Source organism: Wyeomyia smithii, chromosome 3, assembly GCF_029784165.1.
Source record: "Wyeomyia smithii strain HCP4-BCI-WySm-NY-G18 chromosome 3, ASM2978416v1, whole genome shotgun sequence".
Lineage (NCBI taxonomy): Eukaryota > Metazoa > Arthropoda > Insecta > Diptera > Culicidae > Wyeomyia > Wyeomyia smithii.
In genome coordinates this window covers 44,605,997-44,631,498 of record NC_073696.1, presented here as the reverse complement: position 1 = coordinate 44,631,498, position 25,502 = coordinate 44,605,997, and the positions used below count along the sequence as shown (strand labels likewise).

Here is a 25,502-nt window from a genome sequence, read left to right as displayed (position 1 = left end):
TTGGGTGCCGATGCTACGTGATAAAAATTCTCTATCATCAAACTGTCGCTAGGCACTGCTTCGTCGGCTACCGACGATTACTTGGGGTTGAACGTTGTTTTTCCATTAAATTCCCTTCGGCACTAATGTAAAAAACATACAAAGACCAGGAGAGTGCGCTACCGGCACCCGTCGAGCTTCGATGACTGCTGATAAAAATGAAAAATTAATACGCTTGTTCATGGTAAGGTACTGATATCTAGCGGTGTTTTCTTTTTCTCTTTTTGCGCGTGACTGTCTGTCCGGTTGGGTCGCGTTTTATCAATGACAGAACTACCATGGGATCAACCGTCGTCAGGCTGCCCGGAATATCTCTGCTGGAAGGAGAACAAGTATACCTCGGCGACCCCCTGGAGTAAGCTGGACACATTGATACTCTCGTTATTAAGGAAGATCCTGGTGCCGAACCCATCCCAGAGGCTGACGCTGGAAAAGATACAAGACCACAAGTGGTGCCAGATGCAGTTTAATCGACAGCAGGGTAGGTTTTGCATGCGAGTTTTTTTTGTAGCGATGCAGAGCATTGGTGTGTATTATTAGTTGTTTGAATTTCTATGTTAATTTGCACTATTTAATTCTCGTGATTAAATTAGTAGTGAAGTGACAACCAAAAATTAACAGTTCATCAGTTCAACAGTGGTACGTACGCTCAGTGTGTGAATTCTGTTGTAATCTGGTACTTCGGAAAACATCACTCAATCTTGTGTCAGGTACTGAGTGACTCTCAGTAACGTTATGAGTTGCTTATTTTGCAACTCGGTTTAATACCCTGAGAGGACCTTGGTACCTAACACAATGCTGGGAATATTTATCTGCTACAGAATAATAAAATTACCAGGTGAAATTCAGTCAACAAGCTTCACAAATAATACCATCGTTTGTGCTTTGGCGCTTTAGCTGTATGATAGAATTTAATATTTCATAAAGCTAGATTACCAAAGCATGAAAGATCGGGATCCGTTTGCAACATTACAGTATGAAGAAGTGTTTTCTGCGTTCATTTGTTAGATTTTTAATGCCTGTTATTGTTTGGTCTTTTAATTTGATTTTGTTTTCAGCTGCCTGTTCATTTCACGTTTATTGGATCTTTGGTTATTTTAGCTGTATGCTGATAATTTTTAATTGCATATAGCTTAATCACCAAAGACCTAATGAATGATGAATTTTAAGTTCTGCTTACATTTTGTTACGTTCTGATGTTCAACATATATTATTACTAGTTCAGTGTGACCCGCATAACCACAATAAATCTCATTAATCCCAAATTTATCCAATGTACAACGCATTCATTGTATTTATTTATTTTGTTCGCGTTTAGGTCTTGCGGATAACAGTGGACGAGATGCCGTGAACGGCATCGTATCTCCACGTTCAAAGCGACTCTGCTCGAATCAGGATCTGTCTACCCCACTGGACGACTCCATCTCGCGAATGTGTCAATCGCAACCAGTTCCGATGATAACTCACACCGAAGTGAACGGTGTCGAGGAAGCTATCGAAGCACGAAACGGCTTCTGTTTTTCACAACCCACTTTACTGGATGATCTGATCTTGTGTACTCAACTAAACCCGACGCAATCCGTCGGAGCCACCCAATCTAATCCCTTTCAACGTCTAGTACGCCGTATGACACGCTTTTTCGTCTCGACAAAATGTGACGAAACGTTGAAACGTCTCTCGATAACGCTGGAGAAACTGGGTTACACCTGGAAATCCAACGATGAAGGTGTTATCACGATTTCGACCATCGATCGCCGAAAATTGCAACTGATTTTCAAAGCAAACATCGTGGAGATGGATGGAAAAATACTGTGCGACTTCCGACTGTCGAAAGGTTGCGGTCTGGAGTTCAAAAGACGATTTATTCGGATCAAGCAGAGCTTGGCTGATATTGTGATGAAGGGTCCGGTTACGTGGCCCATTGCCATTGCGACTAACTCTGTGCCTTAGGAGCTACTGCCAAGAATTCTTTTTAGAATTTTTACGGTATTTTGCAACGGATTCTCGAACGGTTAAAACTCACTTTGATAATGCCTCTTTTGTTCTTGATCTTCAAGTATACGATGCTCCAGCTGTTATCATGTACATTTAAAACATAAGTGATAAAGCCAGATATATGATTCTCTTTTCTACTTGATCGAAAAACTCGCCCAAAGAACAATGAGTGTCCTAACATATGATTACTGAAGGAGAAAATAAACGTTTTATATCAAATAAAAAAATAAATACACAAAAAAGTGTTTTTGTTTTTTCGTGAATTATTTTTACGTCGATTACCATTGTTTTCAATTTTTTATTTCAATGCCACATTTCACATTTTCACATTTTTTAGAAAATTTTACTTCTGGACAAGCATTATCAATATCGAACGAACCAAGACTCACCTCCAGGTGGTCTCGAGATATGACGCTAGTCTAACAAGCCAGTCGTATTGTATGTTTGTATCCCGGCTCGGAGAGGCTGTGAGTGACAGTAAGAACGTAGGGATAGTCCCGCTATTACCCTGTGCAATTAACAATTGAAAGTGGAGTCCGTGTATTAAAAAAAGAAGGTCGAGTTCCGATAGCGGAGTGTAGCACCAAGGCTTTTCCTTTCGATCAATACTGTCCTTCCGTACAAATATCCTTGCGATGCAGAGTTTGCAAAACATGTGTTCACTTTGCATCTCATGTTATGCTGTGAATTTTGATCATTTATGGGATAAGTTCTCAGCGAAGAATCCTTAGGGGCCGTTCCTAAACCACGTGGTCATATTTTGATCACTTTTTATACCCCTCGTACCACCCCCTCCCCCCCTCGTGGTCTTTTAGTTAACCCCCCCTCCTTCCGACTAACCACGTGGTCTTTTCATTTGTCAACTGCCAAAAATTAGCTTAATTTTTTTACATTTTCGTTATTAAACCTTCAGTACTTACATTCTATACTTCTTAAATGCGAAAGCTTTAGTCTTGACTAGGTGACAACAATAAATAATAAGTCAGGAAAAAAGACTACGTGGTCATTTCGTTAACCCCTCCACCCCCGTGCGTGGTCTTTTGACAAACCCCCCCGTCCCCCTCTTCATGACCACGTGATTTAGGAACGGCCCCTTATAAGAAGATATTCTGAAAAATTTTGTTTTTTAACACCAATAAAGGTTTTAAATACGTACGATCTAAAAACTTGTTTTATTTTGGCCCCCCCCATGTGCTGCCGTATTCGCGCTGCGTTTAGTATTTCGACACCAGCGCTAGCGTACGTGCATGTGTCAAATTAGGAACCATAAAATACATATGAGATCGCATGACAGCGCCTCAGACGGTGTTGTCACGCGATGACTGATACAGCCGGAATTAGTTGGTTGGGTCACGACTGCTACCCAACTAGCGAATTTCGTTCGTTAGTTGGGCGAACTGACCAACTGATTTCCTAATTTCATATCGGTTAAACTGTTTCAAAAAATAAACTTTGCTCTACTGTCTTGTTGCTGAGGTTAAGGAGAATAATTAATGTATTTAAACCTTCCATCGAGGAGAAAGATAACAAAGCGCAAGCACACCACTTTGCCTCTTCCCTATAAGATGCAGGTTCGTTTCCGTTGAATGTGTTGAAGTAATAACACAGAGAACAGACTAACAGGCGACGAACAAACGGTCTGAAAAAAGTGTGTAAAATTTTGCATGTGTGGCGTTGTGTGCCATGAATTATCCTTCAAATAATATCCCTCGTTATGCTAAATGGTAAAGTAAAGTGTGATGTCGCTACCGTCGCTAAACAGACTGTATTTTCATCAGTGTATGTACTTTTCACTCCCGTTGGTACTGAAGTTAAAATATATTGGCTAGGCGCTGACCGCTGACAACAACACCGGCAAGGTGATCCGGAGACGCATTCAAGCGGGAAATCGTGGCCACTTTGCACTTCGTAAGACAATGAGATCCAATCGAGTGCGCCGCCGTACAAAGTTGAAGCTGTATTGTTGATTGCGACAAATTTTCTCGCGAAAAATTCTTGTAGAAGTGCGCGGGGACGTCCAATCGCGGTAATATCTTCTACAAAAAGTGCGGAAATAGGATTTGCGCACTTTTTGTAGAAGACACCAACATGATTGGTTATACCCGCGCTTCTACGGCGTTTTTCATGCATCTTGCGAGATAAATTCTCCCACAATCGACAATACAAAACACTAGTTAGACCGGTAGTCCTCTATGGGCTAGAGACGACAACACTGCTCTCAGAGGACCTCAACGCCCTTGGAGTTTTCGAACGGAAGGTGCTGCGAACCATCTACGGTGGAGTACAGACTGAAGACGGAGAATGGCGTAGACGCATGAACCATGAGCTGCACGCGCTGCTAGGAGAGACCCCCATTGCACATCTGATCAAAGTTAACAGATTGCGATGGGCCGGACACGTCGCAAGGATGCCGGACGACAACCCGGTTAAAACGACCCTTTTCAGTAACCCCTCCGGCACCAGAAACAGAGGAGCACAGCGTACACGATGGCTTGATCATATTGAAAATGACCTACGAGTGATGAGACGCCTGGGAGCATGGCGCCATACAGCCCAGAACCGAGTGGAATGGAGACGACTTCTTGATACAGCACGAGCCAACCCGGCTCTAGCCTGCTAGGTAAGGTAAGTAAGTAGGCCGTTCGCTCTACGGCGACGGTAGCGACATCACATCTCAGTTTACCACTCAGCATGACGGGGGGTGTAATTCGGAGAGTATATTTTTACGTGCGCAATCTGTATTACATACTTTTTATCGTTTGCTTGTTAGTCTGTTCTCTGTGGTAATAAGACAACCGAGCAAAAAACCCATAAATTACACTGGTGCTTATTACGGGAGACACTTCACGGTGAAATCAGAGTGAAGTGAACAAAATCCTTTTGCGGGACTCACGTAAGTGAGAAAAACGTCGCGAAGTGACATCTGCCGTGGAATCTGGGTTATTATGAGTGTCATTTCAGTGAAGTGAGAACGGAAAAAGTGACGTTTCGCGTGGAATTATTTCACAACCATTTTGAACGGTGAAATGATTCCACGAAGCTGCCATAAGTCTTAAAGTTGATTGATTTGTGATCTAACGGTAAATATTGGATTTATTCTTCAGTAACGAAGCAAATCGGAGTTTGATCCGTGCCTTAAAGCGGTCAATTTTTCATTTTTTTGCCGGATGAAAAAAAAGCAAACTAGTTCAGGAAATTTTCGATACCGAAAAAAAACATTTTTTTTGATGCAGAATGTCTTAGAAATGCAGAACACGTCAAGATCTGATGTTATCTAAAAAAACGGGGAAAAAACGACTTTCTGGGACTAAGACATTTTTGAGCTGGGAAACAATCTCATTTCACTTGTCCTATTCTCAATTCCACTTCACTGTCAATCTCACTCCACGGAGGTGATTTTTGTCACCTCACTTGAGGTGGAATCGAGAATAGGTCTTAAAAAGTGAAGTGAGCGTGAGAGTGAAATATATTTCACCGTGAAGTGACTCCCGTAATAAGCACCACTGTATACATATATGTGACCCACACATTCTTTTTGTCCATATTAACGCCAACCTTCAATACAGCCCATCTACACTGTAAAAAAAAGGCACGCTACAGCTAAGTGGATTCCACTTACTTCTGTGCTAATAGATGAAACATTTCATATCTACGTTGAATACACTTGCGTTTCAGTTCACAGCACAAAATCAAGTGTCTTACACTTCGGTTTGCCATGTCATGCATACCAAAATCAATCATTTTACACTCAGATTTCAACGCTTATACACGTCAAATGCCAAAACACGTTAAAATACCGTGGATTCCAATAGAAATCGATATAGGTCGACATAATAGAATGGTTAGGTTCGTTTATTTACATTCATATGTAAAGAGCATTAGGGATTAGCGTGCGATTTATTTTCAGTGTATATTGCAACAGTAGACGTTCAATATAAAACTGTAAGTAAATTACTCCAAAAAAGGTTGTGTGCGTACGACATCAAAATTTTTAAGTTAGACACGAAACCAAGCTCTGAAAAGTTTGCTTTTTGAAATGTTGTTGTTACTGTTTCCCGGAGGTTTTCGGCAGATCCGCCAGTCTATTTGGACAGCCCCTTATTTTTAAACGATGTCTAATATATATAATCTTGCATTGTGTATAATTTAACCAAAAACATTTCAATTAAAAATGTTTTTGAAAAAAGTGTGCGTAAAATAGAAGTACGTAAAATCGAGGGTGCGTATAATCGAGGTATACCTGTATATGTTTTGCTTTGGTTGATAAAAAAAATCCAAAAATCAATCTCCCCAAGTGTCTCGTTTTGAAGTAGAATACTTCTCTCAGGAAGTTCGGCTACATAGGGATGTAAAATGAAAATCTAAAACCGAAAAAAGTGAAAAATATGTCCAATTTCAAATGCTAATAAATCGGTTAGTATTCGATGGATTTCCTTCGTTCTTGCAGCAATAGATTGGAAAATCATCTAAGATTCTTCCCAAATGCAGATAATTGTAATTTTATTATTCAAACTATTGTACTATTGAAAATAGTCAAGCCTTGTCAAAACGAAAAATTCGGCCTCTGATTGGTCGTTATATGATTGCTTCCCAAGCACGGTCGACAGAATCATAGACCTTGCCATTTTAATTTTGCTATTTGTCTGTATAAGAGTAAGGATGGGAATTATCGATTGAAATGGCTATCGATAGTTATGGATGATTTCCTACTACTATCGATAGGTTTTTCATCCCTATTTAAGAGCCTGTTTCAGTCGAAGCCACTCATAATTATTCTAGACAGCGACAACAGCAGTCTTCCCTTAGCAGCAGCAGTAGCAGTGCAGTGGATACCAGGCGGATAGCGGCCACAGCTGTGGCATAGCAATGAATAGTGCACTAGTTGCAGCCTATCTCAGCATCGATATCAGCTGGGCCAGCTGATGCAGGGACAGCGGATACCAATAGCAGCGTATAGCGGCCAAAACATTGGTATGGCTACGGATAGCTTAGGAGTTGCAGCGGGTTTAGCATCGATAGCAGCTGATGCAGTGAGGCACTTTAGTGAAATACAGTTTTTGTGCGATAGCGGGCACTAGTAAATGCATTCAATGAAAAGTTGACTCATTTTGACAACACGAGCCGTCTAGTTTTGAGTGTTATCACAAGGAATACTCTATTCGCACTGCAGTGATAACGCCAAGATGTGATCGGTATCTTATCCGATATTGAATTGAACAACAAATTAAAAAATGACTGACACGCAAGCAGCCGGGTTTTCTTTCTTGTAAAAGTATTCTACTTCATCCTTGCGGTCGTGGCTTTGCACACAACCCTCCTGTGATTTTTCAAACCCATTTTTTCCTTTTTTTTCTCGAGAACATCTGGCCAGTCAAACTCCATGGCTGGTTCACCATCAACCATCATTAACCCTATCGCCGCAGAAAGAAATCAGTTTTTACATCGAAAAATGACATTCAAATGCTTATTACTCAGCAACTGCATGCATAACTGGCACAAACTATATTGCATGTTGAATATCAATCTGTTCTCTAACTGCTTACACACTTATTCTCGTTTTAATTGTTCAGTAATTTTTATAACTGTTCAGTAAATTTGAAAAAATATTGATCATTTTGTAATTTTCTCAAAAATAACTGATGTCGGTTGAAGTTTTTACCGAATCACCGTTATGCAAAAGGCACTTGACGAGCTCAGCAAAAAACATTACTGACCTTTTCTGTAAACTAAAGTATGTTCTGCACTTTCATAAAGTTCAGTAAATATTTGACGATCTGTCAGCATCTTCCTAGGTGTTGCTGAAAACTCTTCAATTGTTCAACTGAACCCTTGTTGTTTTTTTACTATACTGTTCGGCAATTTTTCTGCATCTGTCAAAACGAAACATCAAATGTCCGCCGTTTTCAAATATTCAGAGTTCCGAAGCTGAGTTTTTAAGTGTTTCGCGTGTGATTTTCAAAAAAAATGGATATCTTACTTTCAAATCTACAAGAAAACGACGATCTATTCAGTCAGCATATGGAAATTTTTCCACCATAGGAGAGCAGTTTACTAGAAGCCTGCAACAAAAAGCCTGTATTCATCATAACATTAAACGTATCAAGTTTTTACTCGAATGTGCTGGGAACACCAGTATAATCGATCTAAACAATCCGAAATTCCTTTCTAAAATTATTCAACAGTTGCAATAGCAACTTTCACAATGGTTCATATTTCTCTCGTAACCATGAAAAAACTTTACGTTTACAGAATGCTCGGTAATTTGTGACGAATCGTCAGCTTTGTAAACTTACAGAACGGTCGGTAATTCGTGACGAATAGTCAGCTTTGTAAATACCGAATCATGCAGCAATTTTTGATGAACGCTTCGTAAATTTTTACTGAGCTATCTTCTATGTTTGACGTTTCAGCGATAATGAAAAATTACCGAGCACTCGTCAAGCAAATAAATTGCTGAACAGATTGCTGATGGCTCAGCTGTTGAGAACTCGTTAAAAAGATTGCTGAGTTCGGTAAAAGAAACTAAGTGTGTAGAATATTTTCATCGTTAGAAAATTCAAGTATAGTTGTTGAACTGTTATTAAAGTTTATATGTCAGGTGATGCCATATGGCATCACCCGCGGGGAATGGGTTAGCAACCGTGCGTTTACTTCAGAAGCAAAGAGTAAAAAGCTCAGTTGTTCAACTACTTTTTGGATAAATTTTAAATTTCAAAGGTACGTAAGAGAACTACAATCTGATCATTAACATGCTATTGTAAACACTGATCAAACACATGTTTAGATTTTTTATCAAAACATGAATTGAGGGAATATAATAATTTAAATCAGCATATTGATCATTTGAAACTGATCATGAATTGGGTTGTTTGGCTATACCAGTTTTTTATGTCATCTGGAAGAGCTCCATTTTCTTAGCAAAACATGATTTTCAAAAATTTTCTATCGTTGTCCTATATACACTTAGATAATATCACCGAGTACGGTAAAATGAATTACAGAGATTTCAACAGCTGAGATCTCGGTAAAAATCTCGGTAATACATCAGAATACCGAGATTCTGTAAAATCAACAATTCACAACTTGTCAAACTTTAACGAAATTCTCGGTAATATTTTACCGGGACTCGGAAATTTCAACTGTCGAATTATTACGAAAATTTCTGTAAAATTTACTGAAGAACGCATTTTGCGATTTCTCAGATAAATCCAGGAAATGATGAAAACGATTAATTATCCGTATAATTTTATTAATTATTTTGTCAAATGATTCAACTTATTACAGCATTGGTAGAAACAGGAGAGTTGTGTTGCTTCCTGGAAATAAAGCAACATCCATCACTGCAACTTCCATCCTGCGAAGTGAGTCGTTAACCTACAAAATCGAGTAAGGAAAGAATTAATTGTTTTCTTCTAGTATTATATTTGCAATAAACACGAACAAGATCTGAGAAATAATATTGCATACTTACTCAACATTTTAGGTTATTCTGAATATTACAGATTTCTCCGGAATGATGATCAACCGCGAAACCTGTTCCTTTTACATCTAAACCGAAACACGAACAAAATTGATAGTGAAACTTTCATTATTTTGACAGTTCTATTTTTCGGAATCTCGGTAAGAGCTTTTTTGGTTCAACGAGATTTCGGTTAAATGATGTCAAGCTTCCGAGATTCGGTATTTTAGTTTACTGAACTCGGAAATTTGCTGTTTTACGGATTTTTTCGGCAAACAATTTTACGGTAATCCGGTAAACACATTCGGTTTCCAATTTCTCAATAATTTTGTTACGGAACAACGGGAAACGAAAATGTTTTCAAGTAGTTCGGTATTTTACTTTACCGAGAAAACATTATGCAGTTATACACACTTTTACCGGGTTAGTAACGTAAGGCTGAACTCAGAAGGCTGAAACACGAAAGGCTGAAACTCGAAAGGCTAAAAAGTATGTATTATATACGAAAGGCTGAATGCACAAAAGGCTGAATTCACAAAAAGCTGAACGTACGAAAGGCTGAATGTATTGTGATTTGAATCAGAATTAAAAATTTTGGACTCTATTGAATTCATAATTTTTCTAAGGTGACAAATTATAATTGTTCTGGTCGCATCTTGATAAACCAAAAAGTAATTTATTAAAATACATGCTTTTGAGGCAAATAAAGGATTAATGGCAATGGAATAGATTAAGTGAAAAGTGGAAATCCTCCACAAATGTGTGAAATAGCTAGTTTTTTCGTTGAACATACTGATTGAAAACCATACCAATGCGGTTCTGCGTGGAATCGACGGCATAGTCTCCAAACCTCACCACCCCTAGACAATCTACCACTTCGTATGCCCATACCATTAGGTATTCGTATTCTCGTACCCATAGGTGTTATACCTGATGCGGCTCTGCCGTATAATCGAGGGCAAGGGACTGCACACTTAGATTTTATTGCCGAGAACTCAACAGCTGATAAATTCAGCGAAATGTTCTACAAGTTTTCGGCAGAATTTTCAAGAACTTCGGCAAACGAAATTTAATACCTGCTGGTTTACGGTAGATCGATATATTTGCTGAATGTTCGTCGAAATATATTGCTGACATTTGTTAGAAATTTTGCCGAGCTTCATCAGCTGTTGGGAAGTTTGCCGAGATAAATTAAGTGTGTGTGGCGGCCCCCAAGGCTTTTTGAATTTTCAGCCTCATGATTTTTAGCCTTTCGTGATTCAGCCTTCCGTGTTTTTCAGCCTTTTGTAGTTTTTAGCCTTTCGTGATTTTAGCCTTCCGAGTTTCAGCCTTTTGAGTTTCAGCCTTTCGTAGTAGACCCACTTTTACCTGATATATAAAAATCAGAAATCCATGAGTTGCTAAACAACCCAATTCCAATTTTTTTCCAGTGTATTTTAATATGCTAACCAGGATGTTTAAAAAGGCCTTTTGAATTTTAGTACAAGCCGAACCGCTGTTTTTAGAATTGACATTTTTGCATAACATAACCTCTCTTATATTAAACATAAACGTATAAAACATAAACAATTGCTTTTCCTGGAGCAGCAGCGGAACGAATCTGTGTTTCGTTTGAGACACGATTCAGTTTACTTGTAATCTTCACTTTCAATGGCAGATAAAAAGGTATAAATCGAACACTGTTGATATGTATTTAAAATTAAAACGTGGATCCCTCTAGTCGGGAACTACTGGTCCAGGCGCCGGCTCCGGCGGTGGCGGAGGCGACAATAAGGAAAAACGGCGGAAGGAGTCGATTCTTGATTTGAGCAAGTACCTGGAGAAGACGATCAGAGTTAAATTTGCCGGCGGCCGGGAAGCGGCTGGCGTGCTGAAAGGGTACGATCCCTTGCTGAATCTTGTGCTAGACAATACTGTGGAATTCTTGCGGGACCCTGACGATTACAAATTGGCTGAGGAAACAAGACACCTGGGATTGGTCGTTTGTCGAGGGACATCGGTGGTGTTAATATGTCCGCAGGACGGTATGGAATCAATACAAAATCCGTTCATTACACAGGAAGGTTAAGGGGTTGATTAGAAGCGAACGGAACTGTAGATGAGAATTTTGTTCAATGTGTGCGCGATTTACTGTTGCATTTTTGATATTGATAAATTGATGATTGATAAATGATATATTAAATGTAATACTCTTGGTTTTTATTGCAGTATAATAGAACAACATGAAAAACAGGAAAGGTTTCTCTCAATTCACACCACATTATATTGTCGCTTGGATTGAGGATCTCAAATAAATTCCAAAGTTAGTAAATTAATAAACAAAAACCACTTGTGAAAGTATGTGGAAGATAAATAAAATTACAAAAATCACAGGAGTTGTGTGCAAAGCCACGACCGCAAGGTTGAAGTAGAATACTTTTACAAGAAAGATAACCCGGCTGCTTGCGTGTCAGTCATTTTGAAATCGGATTTGTTTCCTATATACCGCTTGTTAAGCAATTGCAATTGCAATGACAATACTGTTTATGCAGAGCAAAATCGGAATCGCAGCGTCACTCACCTGACAAGCGTTTTGTGGTGAATGGCTCAGTATTCCAATTATTATACAGCAATCTTTCTTGTCTCGAATTTTTATGAGAACGCGTAAAAAATGACTACATTGAGTAGAGAAGATAACTTGGAAAACCGTTCTAAAATGTTTTAGCTATGTTTAAATATGAGAGTGATCAGTTTGAGGGGCCAAAATGCAACATTTCATCAGAAATTGTGATTTGTTTGTAAAACAGATGACTCTAACCATAAAACGGAAGCTTAACTAAAATTAGGGCAATGTCTTGTACCGTTTTGGAGCACTGCAGAATATTTCTTGTTCCCTATTTAAAATTGTCTTAACATTGTTGAACTGTATCTTCTTTCTTCAATAAGTCATCTCCTCAACACTGCAGGGACTCGTAATATTTTTTTTTTTTGTAGAAAGGCAGACAATAAAGAATAAAACGCCAGAACTTTTGTGCTACCCGAAATTTCAAATCAGGCCGCAGACGTGCTTATGCTATTGCACTGATTTGTATGTGACATATAATTCCTACCGTGGTCCCATTAGGTCTATTCACCGCAAGAATACCAAATGTGCAGATTTGTCTGCAAAACGCAGATTTTTGATTTGCAAATAATTCCAGTTCTTCCATATTCTCTGTAGATTTTTGTCAGAGTCTCTTTATAGTTGCGCAGACTTTCTCAAAATCTTGCAGATTTCTGCAGACTTTTGCCTACGCAAATGCATTTTTTTCAAATCACGGCCAGATTTTTCATGAAATTTCAAGCAGATTTTTTCTGTTTTTCGAACAGTTGCAATCTTTTTTGAAAAACATCTGCCATCTCTGACTAACCGTAATGTAGATAAAAAAATGCCGTTTTTCATAGACCTGTTTTAGGTAGCAGGTAGAATATCGATACAGCTGATATCGATGATCCGCGCTCGATATCAGCCTGGCATCGATGCTCCGCACTCGATATCAGCCTAGCATCGATACGACCAGGAAAAAAATATCGATGCTCGAGTATCGATACTTTTGCGGATTTTGGCCAATGCTACTGCTGTTGTCGCTGTCTAGAACTATTATGCGCAGCTTCGGCTGAAACAGGCTCTTATTTAGGCCAAATATATTATTAATTGCAAGGTATATGATTCTGTCGACCGTGCTTGGGAAGCAATCATATAACGACCAATCAGAGGTCGAATTTTTCGTTTTGACAAGGCTTGACTATTTTCAATAGTACAATAGTTTGAATAATAAAATTACAATTATCTTCATTTAGGAAAAATCTTAGAAGATTTTCCAATCTATTGCTGCAAGAACGGAGGAAATCCATCGAATACTAACCAATTTATAAGCATTTGAAATTGGACATATTTTTTACTTTTTTAGGTTTTAGATTTTCATTTCACATCCCTATGTAGCCGAACTTCCTGAGAGAAGTATTCTACTTCAAAAAATTTATCGATAGCGATACAGATTAGTAGCGTCGAAAAATTTTATTTCAGTTCACGCTTGTCGAAAATAATCACTTTGTTCAAAGCAGTTTTATGAGATCGGCCTTATCTAACAAGTATACTATAAAATTATTTCCATGGGCTTGTTGTCAGTTTTTGTAGAATTTTATTGAACAATTGCTTATCGTTTATCTAATTGTATTTGTAGATCACTTTGTATAACTCTTGCTTTGTAACAAAAATGTTTAAACATTTACGCATATTCGTAACTCATAAAATGCAAGGGTTTTTGTAATTTATTCGGTGTCAAGCTTCATCACTTTCCAACGCTAGTCCAAACCGAACTCGTTGCGAATCCAAGGATACTGCGCAGGGCACTCGTTGCACGTGAACAGGTATCGATCCTGCTGGAGAACTCTACTGTGTAGCTTACAGGTTCGTGGTAAATTACACGCAACTTCGCTGGGATCAAGTTGCTTCGGTGGGCAGAACCATGGGTCGAAATGTCCTAGTTGATTCAGCGGGGTAGGGTTGCGGATCCATTCGATGGCTTGATGATTGGTCACGAAGTACACGTCCGGCTGTTTCTGCATGTCGTCTAGAAATTTCTGGAAGAGTATAATTATCACTTAAATGTAATGTACAGATGGTGCAATGCAAACTTACTAAAAACGCTTCCAAATACTCCTGTTTTCGGAACCACGTTGAGTGAAAATACAGCCCGTACGGTGCTCGGTTTGAGTTGTAATGCCGCCTAAAGTTATGCAAAAGCATTTCGTACACATCCTCGCCGTTCATATGAGGAGGACAGGAGTCGACCATTCCGCACGTATACTCTCCGGCTTCCAGTTGGTTCATAACCATTTCCCAAATGCCCGGATAACTCCGTGACGGGCAATACTGGTTGTTACCGTTGCATGCATGTGGCATTTTGTAGTCTAAAGTGTACGGCCATAAAGGAGGATTGGAAAAGGGTGCTACCATAGAAGAATCGTACACGAACCCAAATTCTTTCATCATTAAAAATTGTCGGTTCCAACCAGCCCGTAAAAACGGAACACGCATTCCTCGAAGCTCTTCCATTCGAACGTTGGAAAATCGGTTGATAATATTAGCCTGGCCAACCATTTCGTCGAACCAATCCTCGATTGTCGCATTGCGAGACCACCATTCTTCTGGTCCGCGGTGAGTGATCGAGTGAACGGCAATCTCATGACCATCGTTCCACATCTTCTGGACTTGCTGATAATTGGTGTACTGATGCGAAATGAAAAAGGTGGCGCGAATAGGACAACCGTTTGGATTCTTTCTACCGGGGGTGAAAATCTTCTGGGTGTATAATTCCCAATTTTCGAAATTTATCGCATCGTCAAACGTTAGCAGGATCATCTGCGGAGTTTGCATCCGTTCCAGACGGGCTGGGATGATGGTTCCATCTTTCGAACAAAAACAGTCCGGCAGTTGACAGACAGAAAGGTCGCAAGGATCTGCTGCGTTGGGATCGTTCTCCACATCGCACCATCCTTCGTCCGACCCGTCCGGGCAATCAACAGAGCCATCACAGAAGTACTCATTGGGGAAGCACGTTCCGTCCCCACAACCGAGCTGCGATCGCTCCTCACATTCAGCGGCATCCAGGAGGGGTTTAGGGACTCGGGCCTCTGTGTTGTGAAATTAAGATGATCAATTAAAAATGTTATTCAAGTAAACAACTATTACATATTAAGAAAGTAATGAATTTAGTTGATGCGGTTGTCTTCAGATTAAGAACATAATTTACCCACCTGCCGTGACTTCGCAGTTATCCACGTTCTGCTTGAAGTCACAAATCTGCCGAGTAACATCGAACAGTAATCCAACGGAGCACTTGAACTCGAACACTTCTCCGTCCAGGCAGAGGTAATATTTTGCACATTCGGTGTTAGTCCACATCTTTTGGATGGGTCGTTCCGGATTTCTGTGGTAATAGAAATTAACTTATTGAAAAACCCATTTTTGTTTCTTATTTCCAATCTGGCCGGCTGACATGTGCTCGAAGCATTCGCTCTCATAAATGATTATCGAATTTCGTGAGCATAATAATTGGATTAATCATAATTTTGCATGCAGCGTCGAGCGATCATCCGGTATGTTACAGCTGCTAGCTCTCGATCATCAGATAATCATCAATGAGAGCGAAGCTAGTTGCATGCAACGAATTTGATTAACTGACCAGAGTGGGTGGTGTGCATTTCCTTCGGTTCTCAAGGCAAGGAAAAATTGTGACACCAATAACTGACCTGTAAAATCGTCCATCCTCGAAGCAGGGAACCGTGTTTTTCAGACTGCGCTTCACTAGATTGCCGCCATGGACTGTGGACAAAACGAAAAAAAAAAAATTAGAAATATGCCTACATGATAGACATAAATTTTGTCATAAAAAGATAAAAACTGTTTAGATTTTCTCCTCTGTTGAATGTTCCGATAAAGAAGCTTTCGCTTTCTATTCCATGCATTGAGTAGACGAATAAACGTATGTACTGCATAATTAGACGGCGGGACACCGACGGGAAAAAGTGAAAAAATACAATATGTGCCCGCATTGAATAAAGCAGTAACAACGTATCAATTAACATCATTTGAAACAACCGTTAGAGTATAAAAAATGAAATTTCTGATTGCGATGCATTTTTCCGTTTCTTTGTTGCTAACTTGATTATTTATTCGGAAAAGTAAATTAAGCCACCATAATCACATGTTTCCTTTTGCAGGCTCAGCAGATGCTTAGATGGTCCGAATTCGATACAATTAAGATCTGCTTAGTTAGCGGTAACTGGAATAGAGCAGCTAATAAAGGCTGATAACAGCTATTTGGTTGTGGGAAATGTATAATATCAAGCGGTTGGAATGGGGTCTGTTGCGGGTTAGACCAACTATTAGTGATTATTTACGAGAGCACGGTATATTATTCATAGCACAAATTGCATGTTTTGATAATTCGATTCATTGGATAAAGAAATTAGTCGAATGATGCTTTTTCGTTGTAATTTGCTTATATCTGGAGCAATTATATTGTATAAAAACGAAAACAGTTGCAAAAAACATAATCCAAGTACTTCTTCAATTTAGAAATTCAAAACAGCATTACGAATTTATTTGAAAAAAAAAAATATGCGTTTTTTTTAAATATTTGTCCTCAATTGCTGCATACAGAAAATCTCGTATGTCTTTTTTGTAAATGTAGACGAATACCAAAGTCTAACAATGTAATCGTCACAAATAAATTTTGAAGGCTTACAACTCCCTTATTGAAAGATTCATAAAAATGTTTGCATCAGACATTTTGATTTTTTTTCCTACGAATTGATTCATGCAACGATATTGGGAGCCGTTCATATTCCACGTGGACAGGACAATCGTAATGTTAGAAACACCTCCTAGTAAACAGTTGTGGATAAGCAATAAGGTAAATAGGGTAACGGGGGTATTTTGGCCAGCTTTGGGAAGTTTTCGAACAGTTCATTAAAACAAACACAATTTTTCAACATAAATACCGACTCTATTATACCGTTGTTAAAAGCTAAGTGTCTATTTTAATATACACCGTTCAACGATGCAATATATTGAAAAATATCCAAGAAATATCAAAATTTCTACGAAGAACTAAAAACATATTTTGGTCCACCAAATTTTTACTTTGGCCCACCTTTATATCTAGAGACGTGTATGGTATTCTGCTGTGAATTTTTGTAAATTTTAGGCATTTAAAAATGAAATGATTTGGCTTATAGCGGTTTGACAAGCATTCTCATCCAATTTCATATCGTTAAATGTGATAAATTAAGAAGTAATTACCTGTAAATTGTCACAAGCTGCTTCTTTGTTCACGTGCAACGGCCGAATGGTAAACAAAGAGATATCAAAACTTGGCATGGCCAAAATATGTTCGCTTCAGAAAGAGGGAAACATATTTCGGCCATGCGTTTAACCACTTTTTCAACTTCAACATGTTAGAGTATACAAACAGTTTCCATGACATTTTATTGATGTTACTACAACAACGAATTGTTTCAAAAGCATACATATTTGTTACAACAGCTTCCGGACGCTGGCTTGTATATTACCACTTCCTCTTGACTTTGGGTTGACTCAGCCATGATTTTGAATATGTATGAACTAATTCCAAAATAACACTTCCTAGAGCCAGTTTATCGCCGAAATTTATAGTGTAGTATGATTCTTAGGTGTGTTATTCAATGTTGCATGCATAGTTTTCTAATATTCATTGAAATTATCAGAAAATATGCGTAAAATGTTACCGGGTGGGCCAAAATATGCATGTGGGCCAAAATACCCCCGTTACCCTACTAGCAATACTCAGAGGGAGAGATATACGAAGAGAGTGTTGTGAGCCAAACGAACATGTCAAAATTAGAGCCAAACGAACAAGAAAGGTAACACATTGAAAGGTATTGCAATAAGGTTCAATAAAGAATATATTTATTTTTATAATTTTTTTTATTGCTAAAACATGAATTGAGAATGCTCCAAAGTTGCTTCATCACTGTGATTTTTAACTGGTGGTTCATAAACGCTTTGTATGGTCCACAGAATAATGATGAAAGTATGTAAAATTAAACATAAACATAAAAGTTAACACCTTCGCGGTTTTTGTGATGCACTTTATTATTCCCCAAGACTTCCACTGTCACCATCAGTTATACGAGCCGAATAAAAAGGTTAGTGAACATTGCGCTTTGAGAAGAGATCTGGCACCTCTGATATGTGGAACCTAGTTGCCAAATTGGCGTTTTTGTCATCGCTTATCTCTCCCTCTGAGGATCTCTAGTATATACCTCTTAGGTATATACGAAGGAGCGGCAGATGACCGTGGTTGCAAGTGTTAGATAGCAACATTTTTCGCGTGCTGAGATCGTGACGTCACAACAACCATTATACACAGTTTGGCGCAGGAACATGTATGAATTTGGTTTGAAATATGGATCGTAAATCGTATGGAATGCATTATATTTTTGCACTATGGTAATTAGGGCTGTGCGAGATTTCGAATGATTCCGTATAATTTCGCAAAACTCGAAATTTCGCGAAATTTCGGTTTCGCGAAATTGCCGAAAAATTTTGTTGAATTTCGCTAAATTCCGCCCAAAATTTCGCGAAATTAAACTTCCAATTTCGACGATTACGAAATTTCGGACCAAATTTCCGATGCACATTATTACATTATTTTGGTTTGTGCTCATTGCGACTATAAATAAATTAAATATATCTCAACAGATATCTGGTATACTAAGGGCATCTTCAGCGGTGGTCCAAATCGTTGTTTTGTTCTATTTTTTTGGAACAAACTTAAATTCACTGCTGCACCGGTGGTGTAAATTTTGTTTTATACCAGATCTAAATCGAAAAAATTTGAACCTGGTATACGTTTTGGTCTATTTTTGTCACTTTTTGGAACAGGAAATAGATCGTTCTAAAACCCTTTGTACGCTACCAACAGGTGGGTAAAATGTCATATTTTAATTGAATACCTCATTTTTAGCTATTTCCATATAAACGTTTTGCGAGTGTTGGGAAATAAACAAAACAAAAATTTTTCATGACAATTCACAATATGTTTTTGTGGTTTTTCTGACGAAGAAAAAGAACAGGTTTGTCGTTTTTGGCTTCAAGGAAACCGACCAGCAAAAGGAAGAATTCTGGAAGACCATAACCGCAGGTTCAACTAGTTGGTTTGCAACCATCAACTACCAGGATGACAAATATGTTGGCTATTCGTTAATAGCCTTAATTGTAGTAGGACTAGAGGAGACCTTGAGAGGCCAGAAAAATGTTCTCGAAGACACTGAACTGAAAACGTTCAAAATGTTGGGGTTGCGCATTTCATTTCGAGCAACTCGAACAAAACTAAATGATCGCTGAGGGCGTTGTGTTTCGTTTTCGTATTTTTTCGACTTTGCGGGTTAGATGAGCCGCAGGACAAATGACAATGACAGCTCCTTTTGAGCTTGAAGCATAACTGGCAGTATGTGACCTACTCGAAAATAGCGAAAATCGTTCGAATCAAGCTGCGCAATGCCACCCCAAGCTTGTTTAAATATCTTCAAAACCCAACCAACGTTTGAAGAACTGCAACATTTTGAAAGATTGATGAGACGAGAACGGAAGATGAACATCTACGCGATCAAATATTTTTCGCAATCCTCCGAAGCCCTACTTGTAGCAGAAAATTTTCGATCCTGCCAATCCATCCTGAGAAATGTCTCAAACGCTCGGGTCAAACCGTCAACTCTATAAAATCTTGTTGTTGCCAAAGTAATCGTTTAATGTGCGTAAAAATTATCAAATTTCCGTTTATTAAATATTGAGTGCTTTTCAATTCAAGTCTCATAAACTGATAACATGGGGTATTGAATTGTCGACAGTGTGACTGATGTCAGCGGTTTAAAACAACAAGATATACAACACCGGTGCGGAGAACGAAAAGTTTGTCTATATTAGCTGGTTCTATTCAGGTTTCGCTGGTGTAAATCTAGTATAAATTTGTTTCATGAATAGACCACCGTTGAAGATGCCCTAAGTCAGGCATAGAAGAATAAACTCTCAACCAGACTCAAGTCAGACATAGAAGAATAAACTCTCAACCGGTAATTTTTGTTTTCAAAGACAAAACCGTAACATCATGCGGGAGGTATTTTTTATTCACGCAGAGCATAAAATTCATGTTATCCAAATGTGGTATCCAAACAAGGTATCTAGTAATTTGTTTGTAGGAATAAATTTTACGCATCTTTTACGTACATCAAAATGTCGTTATATTCGCAGCGCACAAGGTTAAAGAGGTCACTTTTTGTCTTTCGTTTAGGAGAGCATAGCAATTTCTGTCAAAACTAAAGCTCTGAAGCTTTATCTTACAGGCCAAATGTTCTATGTTACTCGACTTGTAAAAATTTTCAAGCGTTTTTTCGGATTTCTCTGTGTTAGAGGACTACTCTTCGCACACCGTAGTGTATTTAAATGTGTTTTTTCAGATAGTTCATTGCTATCACTAGGCTGACCAGATATCATGCCTTAGAGTGTGCAGACAGAGTGATCGATGTGTCAAGCAGAAAAAGTTGTGATTGCCTGAATTTTTAGTATTGTTTCAAAACACTCTGACTTCAAAGTCAGTATAGGTTTCAAAATTGCCAGGTACCTTATCAAAACAAACAATATCGCACGCTTAGCCTTGGGGCTAATAGCGGTCTCGATCAACTAGATTAGTTGAGAGAATTCGTTATCGATATTGTTTTTGGCACATTTTGCATGTGTAGGATAAATACAGCGATACACCGTGCCCCAGTGCTGAATCGAGAAAATTTCCAGCTCGAAAAGATCCTCGACTCGATCGGGAATCGAACCCGATATCACAACCGTGTGGGAGAGCTAGCCGACCGACATCGCTAACCACAGAACCACGGGGACCACAGAGGTACCTTATCAAAAATATTTTAAACGTGTTACCAAAAAAGTATACTTTACCAATGAATGAATAAAAAGTACATGGTTCGCTCTCGTTGAACACATAACTGAGAAATGTTACTCTTGTTTTAGGGGACACAAAATTTTACAATGTCAAAAACAAGTTCAGATTATAGCATAAAAGTGAATATACAAGGTAGAAGGTAGAAGGAAAGAAAGGTTAGAAAGAACGAGAAATAAGAGAACGAGGATGATTACGTATAACTTATAGCGAATTTCTTTATTCCACCAGCTCACCTCGTTTTGACCTGGAAGCGCACTAACTGCTGTCAAAACCCTTCTTTATTCGCTCGATTTTGACCCAGTTTTGACCTGCCGTGCTGCTCGAAGTGCACTGTCAAATTTGTCAGCTTCAACCCACCACCGCACGTGCTAAGTTTGTAAACAATTGTCTGGCATCTCTTTCTTACTTGCGTCTTAAACGGCGATGACGTTTCATTATTCCTCGGCAGTTTTGCCCGCACACAGTGGAATAAAGAAATTCGCTATTAATTGAGTTAAAAGAAAACTGTTTGTTGCATTACAACATTCCATTCTAACTGTTGATTGGTTGAAAGAAAAATAATTTTTGGTTTGTTTCAAAGGGGCCGTTCCCAAACCACGTAGTCATATATAAGGAGACAGGGGGGAGGGGTTATCAAAAGACCACGAAAAATCACGCGGGGGGTGTGGGGGTTTACGAATAGACCACGCAGTCTTTTTTCTGACTCATAATTTATTGTTGCCACTAAGTCAAGACGAAGCTTTCGCAATTTTTTAATCATTAAATTTATTTGACACGATTTGATAATTAAAGTGTTAAAGTGATAATTAAGTGTCACGGAAAGTTTGAGAGTTGTCAGCAATTAACTGTAATCAAATTTAACGTTTGGTCTTAAAAACAATATATATTTTGGTCTTAAAAACAATATATAAGACCTGGATGTTCGTGAACTTAAGGAAAAAAGAAACATGTTTATATTTTGTTCGACATTTAAAAACTTTGTAATTTAAAAAAAAAAAATTAGTTTCAAATCCGGTACCTGAAAATCACTAAAAGTAAGGTTTCACTCATTATCAACTAAATATTTTTTTAGATGATTTCTAAATGAGTATAAAATTTAACAAAACTATAAGCGAAAAATTTATCGTAGATGATCAAACTGCTTAAACAAATTTTATTTATTTTGATACTCAACAACAAATTGAAAATCATTTTGAATATACTCAACAGAATAGCGTCTTTTAAATTACTTTCAGGTAAGGAAATTATTATATTTGTTAAAGACAATGAAATATTATTTAAAGTTAAACAACCATTATCTATTTGTTATTTTGGTTTTAAGAAAATGATATTACTGAAAAATTCTATTTACAATTTACGCATTAACTAATAATAAGTTTTCTTAAACCTTCATTTTTTAATAAATTTTTCATACTTTATTGTACATATATTTGCAGAATAAGATCACAAAACAAAAGACCACGGGGGAGTAGAAGGGTATAAAATGGATCAATATATGACCACGTAGTTTAGGAATGGTCCCAAATGCATTTTATTATTTTTGGTGTCGCAGAAACTCACAGGACAAAATTATTTTCTACAACCTTACCAGAGACACTAGTTATGCCAGTCAAACAAACCGATTTAGCTGAAAACATAATTTAATCTCCAATTGGGCACTCTGTGGGTAATTAAAATATTTTCATAATCGAAACAGTTGGTTTGATTGGCATAGTGCCTTCGGCAAAGTTGTAGATAAAAATATTGTCCTTCCAAAAATAAACATGTTGTAAATTTTTTTTTTGAAAATATATAACTTTTTTTTTGATTTCTTCATCACTTCGGTAATTTTGTTGTAATTTTTATACAAAAAAAAATAAGATTCTTGAAAATAAGCTTTTTTTTGGTAATTTTAATGTTTCTTTTACATTAAAAAATGAATTTTTTGAGTTTTTTTTTTCGGAAAGATAAATTACTATCTAAAACTTCTCCAGAGACTGCAACCCTCGAGGTTGAAATTAACCCAAATTTGTGTGACAAACGCCGAGCGTGTAAAGATATGTTGCTTGTCAGTGTGTAGGAGTTTTTTTTTGATTTTTGTTGTGGCGAAGAAAACAAGTGCGGTTGTGTGGGTTTCAAACGCGATCGACCAGAAACGTGAGGCGGTGTTTTGATTTGTGGAGATCGCAGTGAACCGCCACAAGAGAAAGACGTTATTTTGTCCGCCGGTAAAGAATTATTGCCACTGGAGCGTTTAGTGCCGTCCCGCGTGTATGCGAAAAATTTTTAAAACAGGGACTGTTTACCGAGTCTTCCACCGAACCTCGCGATCGATCGAATGTGCGAAACCGTGATAGAGTGCAGCAACTGACTTAGAGCCAGCTTCTCGTCGATGTTGGTTACCAGCGACAGCAGGGAGGAATAAACAGGCAAAACGCACCCGCCAAGCCGGCAGCCTATTCATTTCACTGCCAACGGATCACTGGAACCACGCCATTGCTGCGAGGAGGACGGGAGGTTAATAGGTCAGGTTTTCATTTAGTTTCTTTTATTTATTTCCTTGTTTTTATTGTTCTTTATTTATTTTATTTAAATTGCACCCAATCTAACCCCTTTTTGGGAAAGTACCACAGTGCTACGCCGCCCGCCGGGTAAATCGGCCCCGTGAAAGCTGGGGTGGTAATCGAACACTTACAAGACGTCACACTGATCAAAAAACTTTTGGCTCTAAAAATATTTATAATCACAATAATCCTCCCAAATAGCATTTTAAATAGCTTCTCAGCCTATAGAAACGTTTATGCAAAGTTTAAGCCAAATCGAAAATGACAAAAAATATTGAAACTTGGACATTTTTTGTGGAACTTCTCAGTTAAAAAGTAATTTTAAGTTATATTAAAAAATGTGCAAACATATTGAAAACTTTAAAGATTACAGAATAGTTAACTTAAATTTTGTTTTCCTCGAATTGATAAAGATGTCACTTAGTCTAGTCTGACTAAACGGTGTTAAAAAAAATTACTCGCCCCCTTTGATCGCATATTGAAATTGTATCTGCCACTCCTTTGTATTATACCTCATTGGTGGATAGGGGAACAACGGGCAACACGGACAGGGCGAGCAAGATGGACCGTTGCTCATTTCTATATAAACCATTGAAATTAACACAAATCAGTTATGCTAGTTACATACCAACAGGATCCTGGGAGTTTCGAGATATTATGTAGATTGAAACAATAGTTAGTTATTTGAGAAATAATTAAAATAAGCTCACCCTCAACAGCAAAGCAATGTGATGTAGTTTTGGCCGTGTCGAATTTAAGCTTCTGCTTCGGTAAAACTTCAGAAAAATATAGTTTTCAATGATATTGGAATAATTGAGCATATTTGAGGCACGTGGGTGAAGATAGTTTAGTGAAAATATTACGTTTTTGGAAATCACATCGATCCAAAAACATGTTTGCCTCTTGGGCAAGACGGTCAGATGTTGTGTTAGCAAAATGGGCCGTCTGAGAAAACGACAATAGCACCATTTATTATTCTTTTTTTAGCATTCTTAGCCTGCGATATGAGACCTAAAGTCATTAACTCTCATTTGAAACAAAAATCATAATTAAAAACATTGTTAAAAGCTGTGAATATACTATATTTAAATGATGTAAATGATTCCATCGGCGCAGCCAACGGTAAGCTTCAAACACGTGCTTTTTTGCGCAGCGCGTCGTCCCGTATAGAAAAGAAATTTGCTAAAGTCTTTCATAGGTCTGTCTTACCAGCACAGCCGGTCCGTTTCATATGCACGTTGTGAAATAGTGGTTTTTCGAGACTGTTTTTATTTTAGTGAAAACTAATAAAAAATCACTCTAAAAACGAAAAGGTTGCATTATTTTATGAAAAGCACTAGTCAATGTCGAATATTATGAATGTCGTTGGTTGAAATGTTGTGTTTTGAGCAGAATAATGAATGATTTCCTTAGGGTGACCGTCTTGCCCGTTGTTCCCCTAAGGGCAGAAATAAATTTCAAATTCTACTGCATATGGTCCCGAAGGTTTAAGAGACTAAAAACAAAAATAATTTCAAATGTTGCTGGAGATCTTTGTTAAAAAAGAGTTTGAATGTTGATAATATCATACTAGTTGCTGCTAAAAAAAGAAGTCTTCCAAACCAGCGAATAAATCTAAATACTTGCAAACGCCTTCACAGCTGAGAAGAAACCGAATTACAAATTACGCGTAACCGTTAATTGGTGTGCGTGTAGCAATTGTCATGGTAATAAAAAGATTTGAAGATTTTTCATCATCAGTATCAGCGGTATCAGCACAGTATCAGTATCATCTTAGTAGGCTTTTGTCTTAGTTGAATAGCAATTGTCAGAATGCGTTGTCACAAAAAGGATCGCGAAAAAGTGTGTGTCTTGTGCTTTAAAAAGGCAAAGCAGGTCATCGTAGCCCGTAGGACACTTTTTAGACAATGAAATAAGGGAACATACTTAAATGACGTAGCATTTTTTTCA

The 25,502-nt window shown here is 38.0% G+C and overlaps 4 protein-coding genes across 9 annotated transcripts in view; 3 read left to right on the top strand and 1 right to left on the bottom strand.

Annotated features, from left to right (window-relative positions):
• LOC129729756 (serine/threonine-protein kinase grp) overlaps positions 1-2,276 on the top strand; it is a 31,067-nt gene extending 28,791 nt beyond the window's left edge. The window contains exons 6-7 of the mRNA XM_055688574.1: positions 311-520; positions 1,358-2,276. Of these exons, the coding sequence (XP_055544549.1) occupies positions 311-520; positions 1,358-1,989 (842 nt within the window). The 3' untranslated portion in view covers positions 1,990-2,276. The remainder of the gene's footprint in view (positions 1-310; positions 521-1,357) is intronic.
• An 8,727-nt stretch (positions 2,277-11,003) lies between these two features.
• On the top strand, positions 11,004-11,680 carry LOC129730244 (U6 snRNA-associated Sm-like protein LSm7). The gene is made up of 2 exons (XM_055689421.1): positions 11,004-11,158; positions 11,214-11,680. The coding sequence occupies exons 1-2, from the start codon at positions 11,144-11,146 to the stop codon at positions 11,559-11,561; spliced, it is 363 nt and encodes a 120-aa protein (XP_055545396.1). The 5' UTR covers positions 11,004-11,143; the 3' UTR covers positions 11,562-11,680.
• Positions 11,681-13,594: 1,914 nt separating this feature from the next.
• LOC129728284 (chitin deacetylase 1) overlaps positions 13,595-25,502 on the bottom strand; it is a 20,201-nt gene continuing 8,293 nt past the window's right edge. For 4 of the 5 annotated variants that reach the window (XM_055686713.1, XM_055686714.1, XM_055686716.1 and 1 more), the window contains 4 exons: positions 15,767-15,839; positions 15,272-15,444; positions 14,154-15,148; positions 13,599-14,095 (listed from right to left, as the gene is read on the bottom strand). In XM_055686713.1, the coding sequence (XP_055542688.1) occupies positions 13,817-14,095; positions 14,154-15,148; positions 15,272-15,444; positions 15,767-15,839 (1,520 nt within the window). In that variant the 3' untranslated portion in view covers positions 13,599-13,816. Of the gene's footprint in view, positions 14,096-14,153; positions 15,149-15,271; positions 15,445-15,766; positions 15,840-15,918; positions 16,108-25,502 lie in introns of those variants that run through there. The other variant, XM_055686712.1, reaches the window with a different exon arrangement.
• LOC129728286 (chitinase domain-containing protein 1) overlaps positions 23,148-25,502 on the top strand; it is an 18,980-nt gene continuing 16,625 nt past the window's right edge. For both annotated transcript variants that reach the window (XM_055686718.1, XM_055686717.1), the window contains exon 1: positions 23,148-23,513. The gene's annotated coding sequence lies outside the window, so the exon portion shown is untranslated. The remainder of the gene's footprint in view (positions 23,514-25,502) is intronic.